This window comes from Triturus cristatus, chromosome 10 (assembly GCF_964204655.1).
Source record: "Triturus cristatus chromosome 10, aTriCri1.1, whole genome shotgun sequence".
NCBI classification, from domain to species: Eukaryota; Metazoa; Chordata; class Amphibia; order Caudata; family Salamandridae; genus Triturus; species Triturus cristatus.
This window is the reverse complement of record NC_140593.1, coordinates 650,276,850-650,294,200: the sequence shown is the minus strand read 5'-3', so window position 1 is coordinate 650,294,200 and position 17,351 is coordinate 650,276,850. Positions and strand designations below refer to the sequence as shown.

Genomic DNA, 17,351 nt, shown 5'->3' with positions numbered 1-17,351 from the left:
CAGAAGTTCTATTGTTTCTTCTTTCTTTGGCCCAGCAGGGCTCTGCTCTGGGCACTATCAAGGGCTACCTTTCTGCTATTTCGGCCTTTCTCAGGCTCCCTGATCAGCCCTCTCTCTTCAAGTCCCCTGTTGTAAATAGATTCCTCAAAGGCATTACTCACCTTTTCCCTCCTATTACTTTTGTGATGCCACAGTGGGACTTGAATCTGGTTCTTACATACATACTTGATGAGCGCTCACTTTGAACCTCTTCACAACTGTCCTCTATGTCTCTTGACTCTGAAGACGGCTTTCCTGGTTGCCATCACTTCCGCTAGGCGAGTGAGTGAGCTCCAGGTTCTTTCTTGTAAACCTCCTTTTCTGTCTGTCCATCCGGGCAAGGTTGTGCTCAGAACCCGTCCATCTTTCCTGCCAAAAGTTGTCACTACTTTTCACATCGGGCTGACCATCACTTTGCCCACCTTCTTTCCGCCTCCGCATCCTTCTAAAGAGGAAGAGAGGCTCCACCGTCTGGACCCAAAATGTGTGCTCTCCTTTTACCTCAATTACACACAACAGTTCCGGGTGGGTGACCAGCTCTTTGTTGGCTACGTTGGCGCCAAGAAAGGTCGGGCCGTACACAAGCGAACTATCGCTCAGTGGGTCGTCTTGTGTATTAAAGCCTGTTACTCTTTGGCTAATAAGGGAGCCTCCGTTGGGGCTGCGCGCCCATTCCACTAAGGCGACGGCTGCCACTACGGAGTTGGGACGTGGTGTCCCCTTACAAGACATCTGTCAGGCAGCTACGTGGGCCCCGCTGCACACTTTTACTAAGCATTACTGCCTGGTCAGCCAAGTCTGGAGAGACAGCTTCTTTGGCCGTTCTGTTCTCCGGGACTTCCTGGTGTGATCTTGGTTCACAGACCCGCCACCGGGGTTGGTATTGCTGGGGTATCTATTCTAAGGTAAGGAATCTATCACTACGTGTTACTTTCAGATGAACAATTTACTTACCTTCGGTAACGATATATTAGTAAGAAACATTAGCAGTGATAGATTCCTCACCGACCCACCCATCCTTCCCGTTCTGCAAACTGATTTCTAGGGTTAAGGTCATCCCTTTCAGGGCCCTAGTTTCAAGGCACCAGTGGTCAGTATCTTGCATGGCTCTGCGTTCCTGGCGCGGAAAGTTGTGTACAGAACTGACGTCAGCACGCGAGGGCAGCATCTAAGTAGCGGCCGTGATGTCATCTCGGCAACCACGATGCCAACAACAGACGTGGAGCCGCACGACGCCACCTTCCGACGCGCAGGGGTACGGCTGACGAAAACTTTCCTGATCCAGTCTGACGCCTGGGGGTAATTCTAAGGTAAGGAATCTATCACTACTAATGTTTCTTACAGATATATCGTTACCGAAGGTAAGTAACTTGTTCATTACTCCTGGTAAAGGCAGGAGTAAGTACTTTCCCAGTGTGGGAAAAGACAGTAATTCATCACATATTTAAACATTTGCAGAACTACTTTCTCAACAGAGAAAACAATCTCCTCTCCGGAGATAAAACTAACAAAGTTACATATGCAAACGATCATTTGGCCATCATTCACGCATACAGATTTGCACCTAATTGAAAAACCACATGAGCACATTTTGCACACTTGGGGTACTCCAGGACATGTGCTGTAGATTTTCAAGAGGAAAGCTGTAACTCAAAAAATGATTTCATTTTTAAGAGTTAACTGACATGAGTAGATGTCTGACGTCCTATAGTTTGACTTTTATTAGCATGCCAATTGTTTCATGGTTGGTCCATGATGCACCAGTTCTAAAGTGGTGTCTCAAAGCACAAGGTTGTTCACTTGGATTCTGCCAACTGGAAGACCTTGGCAACACACACCCCAAAACGAGCTTTAGACAAACCTGCTTGCTACTAGAACCTACCTGTCGGTCAACGCAATGGATTCAGGGTCTGTGGGAGGGATGTTGAAGCATACACCAGGTGCATTGAATTTCTTCCCAGACCCATCAGTCACTTCCCACTTCTCTCCCTTGTTAGCCTTCAGCGTGTAGCGTTGTCCACGAGAAATCTGTCCCTGGAGAAAACATAGAATAAGCAGAGCAAATCCATAAGTTGATTTGATCCCGTTAAGAATTAATGGAAAATTGTCTTTCCTGCACTTGTTTTTAATGAGCTCCCAGTTTCTTAACAAAAATGTCATCAGCTACTGCCACCAAAACATGTACACCAGTGCGAAACTGTATACTGAAAAACACTGCAGACTAAAACCATCGTTTCAATATAGTGCATTCCTGGAGAGGTGAATAATGAAGCAACAAGTACCACTAATATGTCAGTGTGTCTGCATTTCCCCTTTTGCAATACCACTACTACCAATACTCAAGATACTATGGAAAAAGCAATGCTAGACAACTCACTAGCGTGCACCAGCAGACGGATCACAAATTGCCACTAGAACCGGAAAATACAAAACAGAATATCGTTCCCGAGCAAGGGTCAAGTAAGCAATCAAAAATTATATCATTAAAGCATCAGTCCAATAAGATGTCAGTCATGGGGTGTGGTGAATCGATTTTCAGAAATTGCGTCTGCCCTGAGGAAGTCGCTGGGCAATTGACCCAAGACGAAACACATGTTGGCTACAGGCTACAACTTGGTTATACCATTTACACCAATCTGTTATCACGAACCAATGTGTAATACACCTACGGCTATGATCAAGATGAGAACATTTGAGAAATGAGAAAATAAAGAAGAATATTATCTGATAATACATTGGACTGACATCTTATTGGACTGATGCTTTAATGATATAATTTTGATTGCTTACTTGACCCTTGCTCGGGAACGATATTCTGTTTTGTGTTTATCCTCTGTGTACCTTCAGTAACAGAGGATTATTGGGACGTAGGTGGCCGTTTCCTTTCTGTTCCCTGGAGCAACCTTTAAGATACTCGTCTACACCCTAACTAAAATATTGGTTTTGCGCAAGGTTTAAACTAGCCACGCTTCTAAGTCACACAGAACCAGAAAATAGTCACAGTTGCCAGAGGTACAGTAAAAAAATTGAACTCCATCTATAGTGCGAATCTTCTTTGCAACAGCTCTACTACTAAGCCCTACACTACCATTGGTATTAACACTAATCATGTTACTGCTACAATTACTATCCTAAAACCACCACTGAAGCTATTGTTATGTATGTCTTCCAAAGGTAACCTTAATGAGAACAACAGCCTAGTTATTCCCCACGCTGATGTCGTAATCCTGTGATCTCTCCTTGGTGGTGATCTTCTCCCTTCTCAAAGGGGCAGGGAAAAGCAAGTGACACTATTACACTACCAATCGCAGTCTCCTCCTTCAGGTGCGGCCGCTGTAGATCCACATTGATGGGGAAATGGAGGCCGTGCTGACAAGCGCTATTGTAGAGCAACTTTCAATAATGCTCCACCTCTCCATTCTCAATGTGGAAGCAGAGAAGGTGGCTTCAGGTTGCAAATTACAGATCTCAAAATAAGCAATGTCAAAAAGCAGGATCTGCGACGGCAAGAGCTACATAAATAACTTTTATTTGGGTTAGTATTACCACTACAAAGAACTACTTCTACTGGCGCAATTATTAGGACCTCTTCAGATCACTGCGGCTGAATATCCATGACTACCACTCCATCCACACAACTCCTGCACTACTCTTTAACAAATAACACTCTTAAGTGTGCTATGATGAGTTAAGCTTGCACGCCTGGGACTCCTTGGAAAGAGACAAATCTACTGCTTTTCTACTTCTAGCAGGAGCCATGCTCGCCCATTTCAATGTGGCTTTCCCTCAATATCTGCATCTTATTCTTGTCTTGCTGTTCTTTCTCCACCGCATTTGCTTCTTCCAAAGCTTACCTCTTCACAATCGAAGTCGCAGAGAGCCTCCACAGGGATGGGCTTCAGTGGCGTCTCCCTCCGATACTTAAGGGGAACCACCTGCTGACTACGTTTCTGCAGGGACTTCACCACCTCATCGTACTTATCCAGGGCCTTCTCCTGCTCCTAAAAGCCGAGCAGCAAACACGTGGACAGGGAAACAGAGAGGCAAAATATTAAAGAAAGAGAGAGAGGATGAGAAACAATTAGCATAAGGAAGGAAAAAAGAGGAACAGAGGCATCATGAGAGAACACTGGCAAAGCCAACAGGCATCGCCTTCCGATGGCATTACCAGACTTGCCATTGCCATTTATTTTTGCCAACGCTCTTTTGCATGGGTGAAAAAACATGCTTGTTTGCCACACCAAAATAGGATCAGAAAAAAATCAGCAACACAATAATGTATGAATGAGCATGGTGGTCATTTTGTATTCCTTTTTTATTTTCATTTACCATTCTAAGATGGCAGGCACCAATCTTGGAGCAGTAAATTAAAAAAAATATGAATAAAAATGAATCAGTGTGATAGGAATGGCCAGTTGCAGGCCCTCCCACAAAATAAAAGGAAAATGCTACTTACCAGTATGCATCTGTTCTTGGCATGTAGAGCTGCAGATCCACACACTGAGCATAGATCGCCATCTGGTGTTGGGCCCGGATATGTGCACTTGGTTTTGTCTTGGAAAAGTCTTTGGAAGTCACGTACAGGTGACTCCTCCTTTGGATAATGGTGCGCATGGGCATCGGCTCCATTCTCAGATTGCTTTTTGCCAGCAGGGAAATGATAGAGTTTTGTAAGAAAGAGAAAAGATGCCCATGTTTGCTGTATCTAAAAAAGATAATACTGGAACAGATAAAGGCAGCCAGGGAGGTGGGTGGGCGTGTGTGGATCTGCAGCTCTACATGCTAAGAACAGATGCATACTGGTAAGTAGCATTTTCCGTTCGAGGCATATGAGTTGCAGATCACGCACTGAGCAAAGATTGTATAGCAGTACCCACCTCTAGCGGCGACCACCAGTATCTGTTACAGTAGTTTGAAATAGTGTTTTGAGTACAGCCTGGCCCACAGTACCTTGTTGTTTTGTTTGCACATCTACACAATAGTGTTTTGTGAATGTGCGCGGTGTGGACCATGTGGCTGCTTTGCCCATGTCATCTGTCATCTAGGGGAATGTTCGATAAAAATGCCATTGAAGCCCCTATCTTTCGAGTAGAGTGGGCTTTAGGAGGAACAGATAAGGTGCGTTTAGCTTTGTGATAGAAATTCTGTATGCATTTGACAATCCACCTTGCTATGCCAGATTTGGATATGGGATTGCCTTTATGTGGTGGTGAGAAGGACACGAAAAGTTGTTTAGTCTTACGAAAAGGTTTTGTTCTTTCAATGTAATAAAGCAGTGCTCTTTTAACATCTAGAGTGTGAAGAGCTCTTTTTGCAACTGTCTGTGGTTGTGAGAAAAATACGGGCAACTCAACAGACTGGTGAGGTGGAAGGGAGAAATAACTTTAGGGAGGAATTTTGGATTGGTTCTGAGAACAACTTTATTATGATGGAGTTGTAAGAACGGTTCTTGAATAGTTAGTGCTTGTAGCTCACTGACTCTTCTAAGGGAAGTAATGGCTACTAGGAAAGCAACTTTCCATGTTAGAAACTGTAGCTCTCATTTGTGCAGAGGTTCAAAAGGCGGACCCATTAGTCTTGTGAGGACAATGTTTAAGTTCCACACAGGGTAGGGGGGTACCCTGGGTGGAATGATTCTTTTGAGGCCTTCCATAAATGCTTTGATGGCAGGTATCCTGAAGAGTGATAAGTGTTGTCTATTTTGTAAATAGGCTGCTATGGCAGCGAGGTGTAATCTAATAGATGTTTAGGCTAAGTTACACCTTTGAAGATGCAGTAGGTAACCTATGATGTGTTTAATTGACACATCTAAAGGATTGATGGTGTTGTTGTAGCAATATATCACAAATCTTTTCCACTTGGCTGCATAGCAGGCTCTAGTGGTGGGGCGTCTAGCTTCTCGGATAACGTTCATGCAGTCAGGGGGAAGGTTAAGGTAACCAAACTCTAAGACCTCAGGAGCCAGATCGCTAGGTTTGGCTGTGCTGGTTCCGGGTGTCTGATCTCTCCATGGTTCTGGGTTAAGAGGCGTGGGGAGAGGTGTAGTTTTTGGTGCGGGACTAGAGACAGTTCCAGTAATGTGGTGTACCACGGTTGTCTGGCCCATGTTGGAGCAACTAGGATGAGGGTCAGTGAATGTTGCTTCAGTTTTCGCACTACCAGTGGGATGAGTGGGAGAGGTGGAAAAGCGTACGCTAATCTGCCTGACCAATTCATCCATATCGCATTGCCTTTGGACAATGGGTGTGGATATCTGGCAGCGAAGTTTAGGCATTTGGCGTTTTTGTGTGTGCCGAAGAGGTCTATCTCTGGCTGCCCCCACAACTGGAAAAAGGGTTGAAGAACTTGTGGATGAAGTTCGCACTCGTGAATCTGTTGCGTTTGACGACTTAACAGATCAGCGATGCTGTTCTGGACGCCTGGAACATGTTGGGCTAGGAGAAAAATGTTTTGAGGAATAGCCCATCTCCAAATGCTTTGCGCTAGTTGGGAGAGCTGTAGGGAATGTGTCCCGCCCTGTTTCTGTATGTAGTACATGGCTGTCATGTTGTCAGTGCGGACTAGGACAGCTTTGCCTGATATCTGCTTTTGGTATGCTTTTAGGGCCAGAAAAATTGCTAGTAACTCCAGGTGATTGATGTGGAGTAACTTTTGTGTGGAGTCCACGTGCCCTGCATGGTGTGATGTAATAGATGAGCTCCCCAGCTGTAGAGCGATGCGTCCGCTGTTAACACAACCTGTGGAACCGTCTCGAGAAACGGTCGCCCTATGGAAATGTTTTTGGTGTTCCACCACTGCAGAGAGCGATAAGTGCGGCCGTCCACCAACACCAGATCTGTTAGCTAACCTTGAGCTTGGTTCCACTGACACGTTAAGCACTCCTGCAGAGGACGCATTTGGAGTCTTGCGTGAGGTACTATGAATATGCAAGAGGCCCTCATCCCTATGAGTTGCATGAACACTCGAGCTGTAAGAGAGTGTTGCGGCTGAAATTTTGTTAGGAGTTTCTGCATACTTCCTATCCTGACCGGACTGGGGTAAGCAAGTGCTTTGGAGGTGTCTATTGTGGCACAGAGGTACTGTTCTGTGTGGGACGGTTGTAGATGAGACTTTGCGTGGTTTACTGTGAACCCTATGTCGTGGAGTAGCTGGATTGTTGCGTGAGTGTGACGTACACACTGATTGTATGAGTTGGCTTTTATGAGCCAATCGTCCAAGTATGGGAAGACGTGAATGTGTTGTCTTCTCAGGTGAGCTGCAACTACCGCCAGACACTTGGTGAATACTCTGGGTGCTGTGGTGACTCCAAAAGGGTGTACCTTGAATTGGTAGTGCTGGCTTGCCACTACACACCTGAGATATTTTCTGTGAGAGGTGTGAATGGGAATATGAAAGTAGGTGTCCTTGAAATCTAGAGTGGCAAGGAAGTCGCCTTGGGACAGGAGAGGAAGGACTTGTTGAAGCGTGACCATGTGAAAGTGGTCTAAGTGTATGTAGAGATTTAGGGGTCTGAGGTCTAGGATAGGTCTCAGAGACCCGTCCTTCTTTGGGATGAGGAAATACAGGGAGTAGACTCATGTGTTTTGCTGATGCAGGGGGACTGGTTCTATTGCATGTTTTTGTAGGAGGGAGATTACCTCCTGCTTTAGAAGAGATAAATGTTCTAATGACATTGGGTACTGTCTGGGTGGTATGGTTGGGGGAGTGGAGGTGAGTTCCAGACAGTAACCTGTTTGAACGATTTGCCTCACCCACCTGTCTGTGGTGATGGTGTTCCAGACAGGAAGGAACTGTAGTAATCTTCCCCCGACAGGTGTAGGATGGTCAGGGGGGAGCGGAGGGAAGTCATTGGGTAAGGGTGGAGGCAGAGCGGGTGTTGTTAGTTCTGCCTCTACCTTTGTTATTATTGCCTGTGTAGCCTCCTCTCTGATAACCCTTGGTGAATGTGGATTGGGTGGGAGTTTTGTAAGAGGTGGAGGGGTTGTCTGAGGAATAGCCTCTGGAGTTGCCTCTGTAAGAGGAGTGACGAAAGGAGCGTCTGGGAGCTTGCGATTGCAAGGCTCCCTTTGATTTAGCCGTGTCCGTGTCTTTTTTCATCTGTGAGAGATTAATCCACGGTAGGTCCGAACAAGTGTTCCTGGTCAAATGGCTGATTGAGAATGGAAGTTTGTACTTCAGGTTTAAAGCCGGAAATGCATAGCCAAGTGTGTCTACGCAGGAGAACACTTGTGTTTATGGCTCGGGAGGCGGTGTCTGCCATGTTATAGCGCAGCGAAAGGAGGTGTTAGTAATGAGTTTACCCTCTTGTATGAGGTCGTTAGCCCTGGTTTCATATTTGTCAGGCAGGTGTTGCAATAGGGTATCTAACTGGTCGTAGTGCGCCCTATCATACCTAGCTAACAAAACTTGCGTGTTGGCGATACACCATATGTTAGCTGCTTGAGATGCTGTGCGTTTACCGGAAGCATCCAAGAGTGTGGACTCCTTGTCGGGAGGTGGAGCATCCCCCGACGTTTGAGAGTTAGCCCTCTTCCTGGCGTTGGAGACAACTAACGAATCCAATGGAACGTGGCCTTTAATGTATGCTGGGTCGTCTTTATATTTCTTTTCTATCCGTGGGTTGATAACCTTAGACCTAACGGGGTCTTTAAACACTTCAAGTGCAAGTTTAATTACCCCTTTCAGCATGGGAAGAATTGAAGTGGTCTTTTGTGAGATGTCAAAAGTATCCATTAAAAAATCCTCATCCACAGGGTCTGTGTGTAAGTCAACCCCGTGGTACTGTGCAGCTCTGTGAATGAGCTGGTTGAAGCCCATGGTATCCTCTGGAGGGGAAGGTCTAGAGGGATAGATGTCATCCTGTGGCATGATAGGGACATCTGGTGTATTGTAATCATCCCATGGGTCTGGGGTATGAGGTGGACTAGGATCCCCTAGTTGCTCATCATCTGCACCCTCCCCTGTGTCATCAGAAGTGTCATCATCGTCCACTGGTGGAGGAGGTGGTGTAGGAGAGTGGTGTGGTGGAGGAGGAGGTGGAGGAGAAGGTGGAGGAGGAGGTGGAGAAGGGATCCTGAGAGGAGATGTAGCAATGTCCCTCTTTTTAGGTGCTGGCGCCGGTGTAGGCGAGTCCAGTGGTCTCTTTTTGGAACTGAGAATCAGTTGACCAGTCTTTGGATTTTATTTATTTTATATTAATGTTTTATAGAGCGCGAACTTGACCCGTGAGGGTATCAGAGCGCTTTACATGGTTACCAGAGGAAAACAATAGAAAAACAGAAAAGTCTCAAGTGCAGAAATATATAGAGGATTGGGGCGGGGTAGGGTTGCTTGGAGCATAGGGGCAAAAAGGGGACACAAATGTGAGGTTACAGTTATGGTTAGAGTCGGTAAAAACAGTAGCCCCACATATTCTCGGCGGTGTGAGGTTGGTGATCTGTGGAAGAAGCAATAGTCTTCAACAGGCACATCGTGGTGGCTGAGAGAAGGCCTTAGACCAGGAATTTACCCATGAAGGAGGTTTTGGCCTCCTTCTTGAAGCATGCTAGAGAAGGGATTCTTCTGATGTCGGGTGGGAAAGAGTTCCAGATTATTGGTGCTGCCCCGGAGAATGCCCTATTGTAGGTTCTTTTTTTCTGAAAATGGGCAGGTCGGAGCAGGAGATTTCTAGCGGACCGGATGTTCCTCCAGATAACACACGTTTCTGTGCCAGGTATGCAAGGGAGTTTGCGTATAGGGCCTTGTGTGTAATGCATGCCAATTTCAGCTGTATTCTGGCCTCTAGAGGGAGCCAGTTTAGTGCTTTCATGTGTGGAGAGATGTGGTCGAATTTCCTAGTGCCGGTGAGTAGTCTGGCCGCCGTGTTGAGACAGGCTTTTAGAGGTGCCAAGGAGATCTTGGGTAATCCCGTGAGGGTGGAGCATCCATATTCCAGTCTAGAGATGACTAGTGCTTGGACTGCCATTTTTAAGTCAGGAGCATCGATGAAGGGTTTTAGTTTCCAAAGGTAGCTCAGGTGGAATCTGGCTGATTTGGCCATTGAGTTAATGTGGTCTCGCATGTTCAGGTCGCAGTCGAGGAATATGCCCAGTGATTTGGCAGAGTCCACAATGGTCGGCGGCCAATTTAAGGCTGTGATGGCCTTGATCCACATCTGTATCTCTGGGTTGACTTTAGGGGGGAGAGCAGGATAAATTCAGTTTTCTTTGCGTTGAGTTTTAGTTGGTTAGCAGCTAACCACTGGACAGTTAGTTTCAGGGTCTCGTTCAGGGCGAGGATCTCCTCGAGTGATTTAATATTGATGTATATTTGGGTGTCGTTTGCGTACATATGGTAGGAGATATTGGCGGAACAAAGAACTTCAGTGAGTGGCTCCAAGTAAAGATTGAAGAGGGTGGGTGACAGGGTGGAACCTTGGAGGACTCCAACCATGACCGGGTTGCCGTTAATGAGGAATCTCTGAGATCGGTTATGGAGGAAGGACCTGAACCATTCTAGGACAACTCCGTCCAAACCCATCCTGAGTTTAAGGCGTTCGAGTAATTTTTCATGATTGACCGTATCGAAGGCGTTAGATAGATCTAAGAGGATTAGAAGGCAGGTTTTGCCTTGGTCAAGGGCTTGGAGGGCGTCGTCCACGATGTGGAGCATAGTAGTTTCTGTGCTGTGCCCCGGTCTGAATCCAGATTGAAAGTCATCAAGTAGGTGGAAGTTGTTGATGTGCTGACTTAGTTGGTGTTGTACGCACTTCTCTAAAACTTTGGCTAACAAAGGTATATTGGAGATGGGTCTGAAATTGTCAGGGGAGGCAGGATCCAGCGATGGTTTTTTTAAAATAGGGAGGACTTGGCCGGCTTTCAAGGGGTCCGGAATCGATCCCTGCTGGAGAGAGGCGTTGATTATCGCAGTCCAGCAAGGAACAATGGCATGGGAGGCAGCAGCAAGGCACTTGGAAGGTAGCGGGTCATTGAAGTGGTTATTTGGGTTTAAGGTAGAGAGGATTTTAGCAATGGAGTCTTCGTCATAGTATTCGAAGTCGGTCCAGCGAGTTTCGTTTTTGGGTGAGGCCAGTGAGGGTAGTGCGGAAAAGGGGGGCTGGTCAGGAGGGGGTTGAGAGCAAGAGGCGGTACGGAGTTCGATTCCTAGAGAAGCGATTTTATCAGAGAAGAAAGAGGAGAATTCCTCCGAAGATATTAGAGACTTAGAGGATTCTTTCGGGGTTTTGGCCAGGTTATTTGATTGGTGTTTGACCAGTTCAAAGAGCTTGCGGGGTCTATTCGAGGCATTCCCCAATTCCAATCTGACGTATTCCTTTTTTGAGTTGAGGATGTGCTTGTTGTAGGAGTCTCTTGCCTGACGGAAAAGTTTAAGGTGCGCAGTAGAAGGGTGCTGTCTCCAGATTCTTTCGGATTGTCGTAAGGATCTCCTCTCCGAGTTGAGGGAAGCAGGGAACCAGGGGTTTCTGTCTTTGATTTGTGATCTTTTTAGTTTTAGAGGGGCAAGGTCGTCCAGAATGTTCGATATAGATGCCGAGTAATGTTCATTGAGGTCACTGACCGTAGTTATGTGCGAGGGGGGGCGGAGGTCAGATTTGCAGCGGCACTCCAGTTTCATAAGGTCAAGGTTTTTTGTGTCTCTGATCCAGCGTTTGGGAATCACCAGTTGCGGTGTCTTTGTCTTGAGTGACCCAGGTAAGATGAAGGAGATGGCGTGGTGGTCGGACCAGTCACAAGGGTCTATGGAGATAAGCTTCACTGAGGATTTATTAGATATGATCCAGTCAAAGGTGGCTCCTTTTGAGTGAGTTGGCAGAGAGCAGGCATGAGTCAGGGCTTGATCATTTAGGAGGTCTTTGATGGCGTTGACGTAGGGATCTTTGGGGTCATTCCAATGCAGGTTGAAATCACCAAGGAAAATCTCTTTGGAATTCGAGGAAATCTTAGATGTGATGACTTCCAAGAGGTGATCGGTGAAAGAGTCATTTGAACCTGGGGGGTGGTAAAAGATGTGCAAATTGCAAAGATGTAAGGCGTTGCTGGAAATGGAGAGGGCGAGGTATTCGCAGGAGTCAGTAGTGTCCGCTACGAGTTCCGTGACCAGGAGGGAGGATCGGTAGATGCAGGCGATGCCTCCACCTTTCCTGCTGGAATGCCTGTCTAGTCTAGCAATGTTGTAGTTAGGAGGGACTAATAAGTCCAGGCAAGGGGAAGAGTATTCATTGAGCCAAGATTCTGTTAGTATTGCTAGGTCTAAATTTTTGTTCAGGATGAGGTCAGCAATATCAGCTGCATGTTTAACTGCCAATCGGCAATTGATTAAGAGACCAGTTAGGGGGGTCTGGGGGAGTGTCCGGGGTCTGGACGGATAGAAGTATAGGCGCGAGGTTGCTTTTAACCACACTTCTGCTATGGAGGGTAGCTGGCCTATTGGGGTTGATGGTGACCGTGCTGATGGGGTGTTCAGGACTCGTATCAAGTGGGCAAGGGATGACTTGGGCAGAGTTGTGGTCATGGAGGATAGCTAGGATTTCGTCTCCCATGAGGTCCAGTGGAGTAGGGGTGGCTGTGGGGGGATTGTAGATGAGTGCAAGAGCTCGGGATTCCTCCTCTGAAAGGCGGCAGGGTTGCTTGCGCAGGCGCAGATGTCTCAGGGGTAGCGGGAGTGGGTGCTTGGGAGGCTCGGTGAACTGTGGGGGGGAGGGTAGATGTGGCTTGAAGTTAGAAAGGGAGAGTTCGGCAAGGTGCAGGAGGTTCATAAGGTCCAGAATGGAGCTATGGATGTTCTGGGTTAGATTGGCCGCTCTGGAGTGCAGAGTTTTGAGATTAGTATAGGCTGGGGGATCTTTAAGAAGAGTCTTTTGGGTGGGATCTGGCTTGAAAAGCTCTTCTGTGGGAGGCATGTCCTTCGGTGTCGATTGTTTCGGTTCTGAATGCTTGCGGGGCACCGACTGTAGAGCGGTTTTCTGCTCTTTGGGCTTGGACCCGTGAGGTTTTGAAGTGTCTGTAGGAGTTTGCGGAACCGGTTGTTTTTTCGGTTCCAAATGCTTTTTCGGCTCTGAAGTTTGAGAATCTGTAGTCTTCGGTAGCGGCTTTTTGGTCAGTTCCGATGCTTTTTTCGGAGTCAAGGGATTGGTGCCGGCAGGTTTGGGTGCCGAGTGCGTCGATGCAGAGGCAGTACTGGGCACCGAGGAAGAGTGTGGTGTCTTCTTTTTCGGTGCTGGGGTCAGAGTTTCGGTACCGACGGCAGGCTGACTCGATCCCGAGTGGCCTGAAGGCTTTGTTGTTGGCCTCTTGGTCGGGCCCGGAGGCGGGGCATGAGAAGGACTTTCTCGGTGTGCACCTGGGCCCGAAGGTGTGACCGAAGCCTTTTTCGGTGGTGGGGGGAGTGGGTCAGGGTCAACGGCAGTACTTACAACCCGTTGCCCAGGAGTGATGTCTTCGATGTCGGAGCCCGCTTCGGAGGTGCTGACGAGGCCTTCTTCAACCCGCTCCTGTTCTGGTACATCGACGCCCTCTTGGAAGATGTCGTCGGGGATTGGAAGTCGACGAGCGAGCCATTCTTCTTCAGGCTCGACGATCTCGAATGGTCTTTTTGGAGCGGAAAGAGGCACAAGCTGGACAGTCTCTGGCCTCGTGCTCCGGCGAAAGGCAGAGGTTACACACCTCATGCAAATCAGTGTATGGGAATTTCGAACCACATTGGACACTTCTTGAATGGATTCCTTTCCATGAGCCAGATGTAGAGGCCCAGGTAGGCCCGAAGGCCTTCGTCGACGACCAGAATCGAGGACTTCGATGTTGGTGAGATGCGCAAGGATTGGGATCGCGATAGAAAAGGGTGAAGGATTGCGTGTCGAAAGTGGGATTTGTAACGGTATCGAGCTGGAGCACGATAAAACACATCCGAGCCCAATGGCAGAAAAAAACAATCTGAGGATGGAGCCGATGCCCATGCGCACTATGATCCAAAGAAGGAGTCACCTATCCCGTGACTTCCAAAGACTTTTCCAAGACAAAAACAAGTGCACATATCAGGGTCCAACACCAGATGGCGATCTATGCTCAGTGTGTGATCTGCAGCTCATATGCCACAAACATGTTTTTCTGAATAAAATGCAAAGACCACAACAAGTATGAAGGGTAGCAATGGAGGAGCTTGGAGGGTGGGGCCTGGGTAGAAGATGTCAATTAAAAAGCAAGAAAAAAGCTGGAGGTGTGGGAGGAACGATATACAAGCTGTGAGGGAGGTGTCAACGGGGAGAGTGCAAGGAAGGTGGATATTTGAGGGGGAAGCATCACACGAGGGCGAGGGCAAGAAAACATATGCACTGCGATGGAGTGCCAAAAGCAAAAGAAAAAAGTACTTTCCTGATTGAGCCGTGGAAAGATACTAATCACAATAGGTCTTCAACAATAGAAAGCAGGTGGTAGGGGGAAGCAGCACCCAAGAGAGAAGCACACAAGAAATCAATTCGGATGGGCGGGAGAAGCACATGATGGCTAGTGCACCACTAAGGAGGGCGGGGAAAAAGACATGCAAAAGACAGCTGGAAAACGCATGCAGTTTTGTGGAGTGCTTAACCAAAAAGACATAAGTAGTGTCTGAAAAGTAAGCAGTGGATAGACATAAGTAAGAAGGCTATGCTCCAGGGGATTGATAAACAAAAGAAGAGGAAGAAAAGCCCTCATAAGCTAAAGAATAGAAAGCAAGTAAATGAGAGTGGAAATAAAGCCAACAAATGGTAAGCAGTGGGCAGGCTCTAAGACCGCGATAAGCTGACAACAGGTCTTTTTGGAAACAAATAGCTTGCGCTGTCTAGTAGGCAAGACCTAAAATAGGCATTGTAAAAAGTATCCACAGCTGACATGAATTCACAATGAGTGCAGCCCATGTTCACTTGCCTTAAGTCACCAGAAATGTATCTTGTTTTCATACTTTTCCTTTGGCCCCTTACATTGATCCCCTAGACTTCAATTTCCGGTCTATTCAGTTAACCCCCCTTTCCTAATCCCACCACTCACTGTCTACTAACACTCTCCACTGTCTCTGAACATGCTGCCTGCTCCCTCAAAGCAGGTCTGCTTCTCAATGGACTCACATCCAATTCCCGCTGAAGAGATTCAATCTGATACTTGTCCTTGAAGTCAGGGTTGTATTTTTGATCAAGGTCCATGTCCACCTTCTTCAACAGGTCCTGGGCATCCTTTGCATCTTTGTGGAACTACAGCAGAACAAAACAACAGTTGCATGTTAGATCTAACGTACTGCAATAACACTGATGGTAAGCCCATGGACTAGGTGGGGGGCAGAACCCCTGCTTGCACTGAAACAATTTAATTTTTGTATAAAACCATTGTCCACCTCAAAATATTTCCCACGTGGGTCTGCTACAAAGAAATCTACTATTTTATCATCTATGAATAGTGTGAGAGTCACATCAAGCTACTGCTTTAGTTTAAAGCTGATATCAATTGGAATCCACTAAAATTGCCACTTTAGTTGCAGTGAGGTGCAGAAAATATGTTTGACTACTGCATGTGCTCAAAAGTTTCATATGTTACGTTTGTGGCTTTTGGGCATACTTTAGAATGCTTACATGAACCTGGCCTTTGCATCTGGATCATTATGCCAAAAAGCCACTACAATTTCCCATGTGCAGTGACCCGACACAGAGTACCATTTGCTTCTGGAATGGAAAACCAGGATCTTCATTTTGAAGTCCATGAAGAAACGATTGTTTACCTATCGGCCTAGGACCTCCTACCAGACTCCACTTACATTGTCACAACGTGAAAGATAATAACCCCATCCACGAATCGTACATCCTGCCCCATTCACAATGGCCGAAGAGGTAGAGTTCCTCATAGCCTAGAATCATCCACCAAATTCAGTGAGGCGAGAACCAAGATGAAAGATGTACCTTTGACACAGAACCAGTCACCAGGCAAAGAAAGATACTCACTTCCTTGCCTGCCAGGCCCTATCAATATAAGGGATAATGTGTGAAGACATTCATTCCCAATCGCTTGGCTTGCATACAAGGACATTACTTCTGGAAGCAGAGAGAATCCTTCTCCTTGAAACTCTGAGGTTTGAACCTCATGAAAGATAGTGCCGCGATACTTCCCGCTCCGTACTGTGCACATCATGGACTAAGCGCTAAAGCGCCAAAAGCCCAGGGTGCCATCAGGTTAGGAAATGTGTGTTCAGAGCTAGTATGATAGCTACATTGGATAAGCACCCACCTAGATGCTTGTAGGTCACGCGTTTCAGTCCTGGCACAGCTGGCTCAGCAGGTGACTGTTGTGATAAATGCAATAAGTAATGTTCAAATGGGCACAAACAACTCTATTACTTGGCGGTCTAGAAACTATTCAGTTTGTTATGTGAACAATGTCTTTTTATGTGCCACTGGTGTGACTGGCGCCCGAGTTGGTAGTTTCCCTCTGGGTCTCGTTTCTTGTTAATAATTAAGCCTATGCCATAGACTTAGTTTGCAGGTTACTGCTCCCTTGTTGGTTGAATGCAGACTTCTCTCTTATGCAATGCACACCACTGACAAACGATACATTATTGATTTACTCCAGCACCATTCATACCTTGCACTCTTATTGTATGCCTCCGTGTAGGCTGACTAGTATAGTTTAGTCTTTCATTGCACTTTTGGGAGTGCCATTAGAACAAGGTTTTATTTTAGAAACAAAGGTGCACAGCTCCCAGCCCCTGCTTCTTCATACGACCAGAGATGCAAATTGGAAAAAGTTACTCTAGGAACTCACAAATTGTGGCAGGGTTCCTGACGGCTAGAAGAAACAGGCAGCGCCACAAGGGGCGAATTTAATGACAGCCAGCCTATGAATTATTTTTGGGGAAATGAAACCACCAGAGAAATTGACAACAGCTGACCACAAACATACACCATGTTGTGATAGCCTAGGAGGGTAATGCACCTGCTGCAAAAACATAATACTAATGTGAATTGTCACACAGCTCAGAGAGCTCTGTGTTTACTGCAGAGTACTGCATGTAATGTGTAGGTCAGGGGGTCCTATACGATGTACAACAGAACAGCTGGTAAGGCTTTTGTTGGAATGCCCCTTATTTCATATGCAGGTCAGAGGATGGTTAGGAGTCCTCCGCATCCTGTCAGTTCATGATTGCACCAGATACATCATGATACCCATGGGCACCGTTATGAGAGGAAGTGATAACGCCAAATAGGAGTGTTCCTGTGAAAATGGGGCATGGCCTGTATTTTGGTGCTTATTGCAACACAAGCAACACATCCTTTTTCACCTGGTAAATATGTGCAC

At 46.7% G+C, this 17,351-nt stretch overlaps 1 protein-coding gene across 2 annotated transcripts in view; it reads right to left on the bottom strand.

Moving 5' to 3' along the window:
- The window catches only part of PPL (periplakin), a 302,110-nt gene that overhangs the window by 84,195 nt on the left and 200,564 nt on the right, over window positions 1–17,351 (bottom strand). For both annotated transcript variants that reach the window (XM_085632211.1, XM_085632212.1), the window contains exons 10-12: window positions 15,137–15,259; window positions 3,894–4,040; window positions 1,922–2,073 (exon numbers count right to left, since the gene is read on the bottom strand). In XM_085632211.1, coding sequence (XP_085488337.1) covers window positions 1,922–2,073; window positions 3,894–4,040; window positions 15,137–15,259 — 422 coding nt within the window. The remainder of the gene's footprint in view (window positions 1–1,921; window positions 2,074–3,893; window positions 4,041–15,136; window positions 15,260–17,351) is intronic.